This window comes from Camellia sinensis, chromosome 11 (genome assembly GCF_055761805.1).
Source record: "Camellia sinensis isolate YWXY chromosome 11, ASM5576180v1, whole genome shotgun sequence".
Classification (NCBI taxonomy): Eukaryota; Viridiplantae; Streptophyta; class Magnoliopsida; order Ericales; family Theaceae; genus Camellia; species Camellia sinensis.
The window spans coordinates 133612901-133622263 of NC_138971.1; the positions used below are offsets into that span (position 1 = coordinate 133612901).

The following is a 9363-nucleotide window of genomic DNA, read 5'->3' on the forward strand; positions in this document are numbered from 1 at the left end:
TTTAATGATCTGAACTATTTATTTTATTAAACACTTCAAGTATTTCATATAAAAAAAAAATTAATCCAATAATCATAACATATTCAATTTATTGCATTAGTCACTAAAAATATAAACGGTTTATAGTTAAAAATATAATCATCATCTATTTTTTTATGATAAACATAATAAATTCAACATGTTACATTATTAGATATATCTCTCTTTTTTTTTTATATATTAAATACAACTATTCTAAAACTCAAAAACACAATAATTCAGTCATGCAAAGTCAAGGCAAGGGGGCTAAATATATATATATAGACGAAGTTCATGACCGTCACCAGAAGAACTCTGGTTGGCTTAACTAGCAACATATAATTGGTGCTCTTGCGTGTCTCAATTTTCTTTCTTTCTTTCTCTTTCTCTTCCTCTTTCTTTCTCTCTCTGTCTGTGTGTATATATCTTCCATTTCGGTTAATACAAAAACAGTGAGTGTACTACTGTACAAGAGCCATGGGAAGAGCTCCATGTTGTGACAAGACTAAGGTGAAGAAAGGACCATGGTCTCCTGATGAAGATCAAACTCTCAAGGACTACCTTCACAAACATGGCACTGGTGGTAATTGGATTGCCTTGCCTCCCAAAGCTGGTTCTCTCTCTCTCTCTCTCATATGTTAATGGTGTCATGGGATCCTTTATTTTCAAGTTTCAATGCAAATTTAAGTGTTGCTATTCTTTGTTTTGAAGGCAAATTTGCACCCACATGTTTTATTTTGACATTCCTTTCTATGTAATGTTATTTATCAAGAAAAATTCTTAAAAAGGGACCAAATTTTGAATATATAATATAGATTAAAATTTGGTGTGGTGCGGATCATAGTTAAGATGAATCAGGTTCATATATTTCAAATTATGTGTGCATTTTTTCAGGTATTTTTTCGGACATTAACTATTTTATGTTTCATATTTTCATTTGGTCTTAGTCAATATCCAAGATTATTTAAAAAAATATATTTGGATTTTTTGGGGGGGACTTTTAACTGTTTTATGTTTCATGTATATCATCTCATCTGTTCTGAGTTTTGGGTAAAGAACCCATTTTTCAGCGGATTATATTTTGAGATAAAAAATGATTTTCCATGCTTTTAAGTTAATTTTCTTAAAGACCCCTTTAATGTTTTTTGCACTTTATATGTGACAAATTAATATGATTGAAGTTGTCTTGTCACCTAATTAGTGTCAGTTTGTTCATGGTGTAAAATTCAACTCCGTACATTTTGTCATATATTGTTTAAGGTTGGTTATTAATCCATATCTCAATTAAAATTTTGTGAATAATCTGTTCTGCACTTTTACTCCGTCAAAACTGCACCATTTTCATTTCATAATTCTCTGTGTGATTTTGGTGATTTTCTACATGTTTAGTCCATGAATACTTAGGATTGTTCGGTTGTGTTTTTTATTTTTTTGCATGTTTTCGAAAACATAAAAACTGGTGTGTTTGGTTAGATTTTCAAATCAATTTTTGAAATGAAAAATCCAATAAAATTGTTTGGTTTACAATTTTTACAAATTTGTTTTCTCTCTCCTCTCACTTTCTCTCGTATTCCATTCATCAATCAATCACTTTTTTTTTCTGTTTTCTCTTTCTCTCACATTCAACACATCAATCAATTAATTTTTCTCTCACATTCATCTATTTAACTATCAAAAAAAAAAATTACAACTAATCTCAAACTACAAAACTCCAAATTTGCAAAAATTATTTTCAAAATATACAACGAAACATGTTTTCAAATTTTGTTAACTTTTTTCAAAAAACTATCTTTCAAAATTAATTTTCAAAAGGATTTTTATTTTTGTACAAAATTATTTTTCAAAAATTCGAAAACAACTCTTATCTTTTTTTTGTGTGTTTCTTATAAAATTAGTAGTTTTGGAACAATCTGACTAACAATTTTATTTTTTTGGTATGTTCTTAAAAACGAAAATACAACAAAAATACCAAACATGCCCATTTTTTCTTTGTTTTTACATGTTTCCGTGGGTAAATTAGCACCATTGACTATTATCTATCACCTTATTTCTCCTTTCAAAATTGCTCATTTTGTTCTAATACTAATTTCAATTTTCTTGTAATGTTTCAATTTATTTTTATTTTTTTGGTAATGTTCCAATTAATTTATACTGTTAAATCTATCTCAGGTTTGAAGCGATGCGGGAAGAGTTGTCGACTGAGATGGCTAAATTACCTTAGGCCAGACATCAAGCATGGAGGTTTTACTGAAGAAGAAGACAACATCATTTGTACCCTGCACACTAAATTGGGCAGCAGGCAAGTTCAACATCATTTAACATAATAATACTACTCTTTGCTATGAATATGTCTTTATGCCTATGTTAAAAAACAAAAAAGAAAAAATGTAGGGAAGGTTTGAAAATATAGTTGGAAAAGTTACTAGATAGAAATGAAATGTGTCTTAGCTTTTAAACAACTTTGACGTGAGTCATATTAAGAATAAATCTGATTCACATACTTTATTTTCTGATAACTTTTTAAATTCTGTGATAGGTATTGATTTTATCACTATAAAATAAAAAATTCATCAAGTGATTGAGTTACTTTAACAATGTCATCGTCACATCATTCTTATTATAAATTTTGTATAAAAATTCTATATACGTATCATTTTATTTTTTCAATTTATTTGACATTGGAGGCTTTTGATTAGGTGGTCTGTCATAGCTTCCCACCTACCAGGAAGAACAGACAATGATGTGAAGAATCATTGGAACACCAAATTGAAGAAGAAGCTATTGCCATTGAAAACCAACATTGCAAACACTTTCAACAACCCAATACCTTCAATGTCTTTGCTACCAAAAACAGAACCATATAGTACTACTACTAATAATAATAGTTCATTTTTGGCTCTGCTAAATCAAAGTCCTCTATCAATGTCATCACTTACCAATCTGACTTGTGAACTAAACAACACCACCAATAGCCAGAGCTTGACAAATTATCCAGTTCATCACTACCCTCTTCCAGAACTCCCCGAACCGTTCAAATTTGGTGCAAGTTTGAAGAGAAGTTATGTCAATTCATCGTCGTCGTCTCAAGACTCTGCAAGCAGCAATGTGGTAGATGTTGGTTTTTTGATGGATTTGGGGACTAATGGAATTCTTCATTGTGAGCAAGTAGGCAGTGAGGTTTGGTGTGAAGAGACAATCAGTGAAATTGGAACCTCCTATGCTGATTTGGTCGAGTCTTGTTGCTATGCAGACACTAAACCACCACCAGGACTAGTGTATCAATGTGATCAAAGTGTGACTAACAACACTAACATTAACCAGTATTGAAATAGTGGTCTGGGCTTGGGCTTTAGAGATGGCTTACTAGGTAAGAAATTGACATTTATATGGTTGTGTTAATTGATATAGGAACTTACTTTACAAATATATTTACGTAAATGAAATTTCATTCTAGTCAAATGAAAGTAGGGTGTGGACAGTTTAGACTTTATAGTACTATCTCTCTCTCTCTCTCTCTCTCTCTCTCTCGAAGTTTCATAGAACTTGTGTTAGAGTGGTGCCGACATATGGTTTCTTTATTTATTTATTTTTTTTTTTTTTACTTGGTAAGATGGACAATGAATGTGATGGAAGCCATCATCAGCTTTGTTTTTTTGCTGGTCAATGTCATGAAAGTTGAATGGAGAGTTTTTTTTAACCAAACTCAGAATTATTTTTTAAATAATTTTTTTGAACTCCAATAGTTTAAAATTTATGTTCCTTTCTGAAGTGATGTTTCAAAATTTATTGTAATTTTTTTAAAAAAAATTAAAATAAAATTTTGTTTCCAAAGCATGACTTCAACATTAAAGCCGTGTTTTAAAAACATAATTTCATAAAATAATTTGAGTTTAAAAAATATTTTTAACTCGGTTGAACAGGTTTGTAGCCAACTTAGGTCCCGTTTGGTAGAGCTGTGTGAAAGTGATTATATAGCTTAACTGCTTATAGCTTATAACTGTGAACATAAGCTGATTTTTGACTTATAAATTAAGCTTCTCCTCCCTCACTCAAAGAATAAGTTGATTTTTGATTTCCAAAAAGCTATAAGCTATATTATTAAACTAAACCAAATACAACACATCAAAATAGCTTAAATTAAGTTAAAAGCTGAAATAAGTTGGAAATAAGTCTTACCAAACAAGGCCTTAAAATTGGACAAAACCCATCTCTCACACGATAGCTATCAAAGATATCTCTCATGAGTTTGAATACCTCACCAGAAGCATGATTTTAGATAGTGTCATTGAAATTATTTAGCCATAAATTTTGAAATTTGTAACTTTCTTTTTCTTTTTTCTTTTTTTATCATGGTAAAATCGTAGTGATTGCAAATAACATAAATTTTATGTTCTTGTGTGTCCATATAACTTATAATTCTTATTTATTGATTTCTTTTTCTTTGATGCTGATTATTGACCGTCCTAAAACAAGTACTACAATGGAACTAACTATTGAAGATTGTTCAAACTTGTAATATCACTTGTATTTTTTTTTTTATAATTAGGCCTAATTTGTGAATTTGGATAAGCTGTTTTTTTGGCTTATATCTAAGCTTTTTGACTCATTCACAAAATTATTTGACAAGATTTAAAAATAAAATAAAAAAAAGCTGCTTTTTGCTTTTTTCAATACTTTTTTTGTTTATGGTGTCACATAAATTGACCATATTACCCCATGTAGTTTTGTGAAATTACAATTTTACCATCATAGGAGGGTATTTTGGGTAATTTTGAAAGTTGGCTTATTTCCAACTTTTCGAATGATTTTTTGCTCAAAAAAGTTCACTTTTGATTTTTTTTTTTAAATTAAAAAAAAAAAAAAAAACAGCTTATGTCCTTGTTCCCAAAATCGGTGATATATTTGCAAAATTATTGAAAAATTTATCTACAAGTACCCTGGAGCTCTAGTGAGTGGGTGACTTACTCCTCTTGGGCAACATCAAGGAAACTACAATTATGACAGCTTCTATATTGTAGTAGAGAAAACAGACCGTTCTTTTTCTTAGAAAGTTCAAACAAAAGACCTCTTCCAAAATATGATGTCACCCACTATCCAAAGTCCTCACACTCTCTCAATTTCAAACGTGGGCTTTTTTCTTATTTATTATTTATTATTTATTATTTTTACAATAATGCTACAATCACACTTACCTCTACCCTCTTTCTACGAGTGTAAATGGATACAAATGTTAATTGCAAAAAAAATATATATATATATATATATATGAAAAGTATATGAAAAATATACTGAGTATGGTCTGAGTCATATTTAAAAGAAATTTCAATCATTCAATATATTTTTTGTGTTTTGTTTTTGTACCCCTAGTATTATTAACATAAATCAGTGTAGAGATAAAGTTTGTTTTGATCTATATTCTTTTGATTATGCGTCCAAAACTATAAGTCCTATTCACCATACTAAATTTGCTATGTAAATTGACTTTTGAGTTCAAGCAATTTCTATTCTTTTGTGAGGCTAAAGTTCATCATTAGACAATTCAAAACTTGGACTTACTATTTTTTACAATCAAACTATTTTGATGTTGTGACAAAAAGGCTAGTAGACAAGTCAAGGTTCTAGCTGCGGTTTTCAACATCAATTATTAATTTAGATCATTAGCGTTAACCCTCATTAGGAAACCCGAAATTTTTTTAAGGTTTGTATAGCATTTTCATTTTTAGAATTGAATTATGCCATTGTTAGCGCATGCTATAGTTGGTCAAACACATGTTTCCTCTCTATGTTTGATTGTGTTTTCATTTTTTGTTTTTTTTTAATTTTTTTTTTTAAAATAACCCCCCCCCCCCCAAAAAAAAAAACTTATTTGGAGAATTGTTTTTAAAAATAGTTTCATATATATATATATATATATATTTCTCTAAAAGCAGTCCACTTCTTGAAAAACATCAAAAAGTTTTTTTTCCTGAATTTTCAAAAAAAAAATTGCATAAAACTAAAATAATATGAAAATTACGGAACTAGCTATTTTATTCTGCTTTGATAAGAATTTGTTTTTAATTATACCTAAAAATGACCAACCTATAAGAAACATAGTAGAAGCATGGATTTAGGGGATGCGTTTATATCTAAAAGAGACTCATCACATAAAAATATGCCATGTGGCAGATTGTTAGAGAAACATTAGAAGCTTTCAAAGTAGTAACCCGACTGGATATCTTCAACTTAGTGTTCGTTTGGCTAAGATTTTAGGATTAAAAAAATGTAAAAAAACAAAATAAGCTATATAAGCCTATAAGATAAAACATTACTTTTTATCCATAATTATTATATTTTTTCTTTCTCAAAAATTAAAAGAGTCTCAAAACAAAAATCAAACGAGACTAAAAAAGTTAGATTAAAAAAATTCCAAATTAAAAAAATCGATTATATTAACCAATGTTAAACGATCCCTTATTTTGTAGAAGGTTAGCAAATAATAGCTGAATTTAAAAGACGCATATCGTCTTAAAAGAAAGTCTTAAATATGAAAAAAGTGTCACGGGACAAATGACAACACTTCATTAGATGAGTCGGCCACTATCCAACAATCGGGAATCATGGGCCTGCAAGCAATTACAAGAAATGAGACACTTATCAAACTTAGGACTCGTATGGGAGTAGGTAATTTTAGTAATTTTTTAATTTTTTAGTTAAAATATGAGATAAAAAAATTAATAGGTTTAGGATGATTTTTTAGCTTTTTACGAAAAGATGTGTAAAAAGTAGAACGAAAAAGAAATCTTTGACTTTTTGATATAAATTGTTGGTTTTTTAATTTTTTTTAGTAACTTTTTGATTTTTAGATTAAAACAGTCATTTGCCAAACGAAACCTTAGAATAAATCCCTAAAAACATGAGTAAAAAATGACAAAGATAGTAGCAAATTACATGAAGTAGTGGGACACATGTGGACACTATTGGAGGAATCTGCTATTACCTTGGGGTTGTTTGAGATATTCTAAATAAGTGTACTTTTTGACTTTTTATGAAATATGGGTTAAGTTTGAAGTGATGTGATGTGGTAGAGAGGTGATATGACTGAAACAAGATGATGTGACTTAAATAGGATAATGACTTTTTGACTTTTTAACTTTTTTTTGAAGATGTCAAACTTAGCCAAACTCAGAGATTTGTAATAGCTACAAAGAGTTGGCTGTCATTTTTAATAGTTATTGATGATGCAGTTCGTTCCAAGTAGAACGGGTCGGACTGATCGACGCTCCTCAAGCGCATGTCCGAATGACCAAGCCCACCAGAAAACCTGCACAAGAGTTCAACGGGGAACGGGAAGTCTCCCCGTGAACCCTCCGACGAGCAAGTTAGAGAGAGAAGTAGAATGTGTGGATAGATCAGAGATAGAAAAGTTTAACCTTCTTCTTGTCTTCGACGTCTGTTTATATCTTTTGGTAATCATTGCGTTGTCCCTTCCGACCTGTCACCTTGGCCAAAAGTCTATACTCTAGTTTACCTTGCTCAGGGTGAAGGCGTTCTGTCCCAACGGAGAGGGGTTATCGCAATAAATGTTGTAAGGGGCCTCATTAATGGCGATGTGTCGCGGCAATAACTTTGCAGATCTTTGTCTGCCGAGGTGGCTTGCCCCTCTCTTGCCATGTGTCTTGATGTCATTGGTTCTTATTGCTTCATGAAGCTTCAACAGTGCTGGGCTTTAGCATTTGAGTTATGTATTGGGCCCTAAATGCTGGGTTATAGTCTTTATGAACTTATCCACGTCAGCTATAAATATGAGATTCAAAAATATAAAAATTACTCCGTGCGGATCAACACATCAAAATGTTGTCAAATTCATCTCTCATTGTGTACTTAATTTAATTTCCTTCAATCTTGCACTAATCAACATGTCGTTTTTCTCTCAAATTTGTTTCCCAGACTTAAATCATTTTCCAACAATGTCTTTCTATTTCTAGCATTTATCTTTGCTTAATTTCAATTTGAGTCCATTTCAATGATAATGCAATTTCCATTTCATTTATGAGCCTTTTCTTTCAAGTCCAACACTTTCTTTTTCATAGACTACGGTTTCTATATGTAATAATAATAATAAAGTTTTGATTCCAAACAACAAGCTTATACAATTTTGAAAATTAAGCAAAGTCTTTTATCTTATTTATTTATTTATTTTATTTTTTTTGGGGGGGGGGGGGGTTACTAAAAATTAAGCCAAGTTATAATCAATGTATAATATAAAATGAAACCTACATAAGCAATCACACCATATAATGAACAAAACAATTTAGTATTGTTGGTTTTTTTAGCATGCATTTGATTGTATTCCTCAACTCTCCTATATATCCTATTATTTTAAAAGCAACATGAAAGAATATTTCTTATATTAATATTGATCAATTCAAAGGTTCTTCAATAATTAAAAGAACAATACTATACAAATTAATAAATTTTACAAAATTTTCTTATTTATTGATGTGATACCTAACTATATCATATGATTGAAGTGAGTTTTGTTTTTAAATTTTAAATTTTTATTATTGCATAAAATATCAATTAATTAAAAAATTTATAAAATTTATTAGGTTTTTTAATTAAAGATAAAACATCATTTTCAATCGTTCCCATGAACAGTACAGATATGCAAAAGTCAGTGGATCTATTAATATTTTGAAATACATCATGCACCATAAGTCATTCAATCACCATCACAACATTAATTGAATTAAGACTTGGTATTAACTATTAACTTGATATCTTTATGGCGGTATTTTGAAAAGTTGGTAAAAAATTAATTTTTTAACTTTTTTAATTTATTTTGTTTTTTTGTGAGTAAATTATGTGAAAGGTGATGCGACTCAAAATAAATAAAAAACTGAAAATTGACTTTTTATTAACTTTTCAAAAGAGTCCTATGTCACAAGTTTGGCTCCCCTCCCTTCCAATATATCTTTTTATGTTTCTCTCTATTTTTTTTTTTAAAGTAAAAGAATATAGAAAGGGACAATCAATGTGTCATACATTAAACGGGACTATAGGGCACCTACTCTTTAAAAAAAATAGAATTCGAGGAGCTTAAATAGGTTTTATAGCTTAATCCAACCCTACTAAGGGTATATTAGTAATCCCCTAGTTCATCTTTTTATCATATTAATGTGGGGGCATTGTTTATTTGATCATATATAATCCTTTCAATGCCATCTAATCTTCAAAAAATTATTAAATATTTTCATAATAACATGTGAGAATATTTACGTGATACTTACAGTTAAATAGAAATCACAACACACACTAAGTGGATCATTATTTATCTCTTAACTGCTTAATAAAGGTGAGTCA

The 9363-nt window shown here is 29.7% G+C and overlaps 1 protein-coding gene across 1 annotated transcript; it reads left to right on the forward strand.

The window, feature by feature from the left end:
- The first annotated feature begins 251 nt into the window (after positions 1-251).
- Positions 252-3477, forward strand: LOC114313681 (uncharacterized). Its single transcript, XM_028260084.2, has 3 exons — positions 252-631; positions 2188-2317; positions 2715-3477. Exons 1-3 carry the CDS (start codon positions 496-498, stop codon positions 3343-3345), a joined length of 897 nt encoding a protein of 298 aa, XP_028115885.2. The 5' UTR covers positions 252-495; the 3' UTR covers positions 3346-3477.
- The last annotated feature ends 5886 nt before the right edge of the window (positions 3478-9363 follow it).

Coding starts and splice junctions, on each gene's coding strand:
- LOC114313681 (XM_028260084.2), top strand. CDS start 496: ATGGGAAGAGCTCCATGTTGTGACAAGACTAAGGTGAAGAAAGGACCA. Junction 632..2,187: donor TGCCTTGCCTCCCAAAGCTG/GTTCTCTCTCTC, acceptor AATCTATCTCAG/GTTTGAAGCGATGCGGGAAG. Junction 2,318..2,714: donor CACACTAAATTGGGCAGCAG/GCAAGTTCAACA, acceptor GCTTTTGATTAG/GTGGTCTGTCATAGCTTCCC.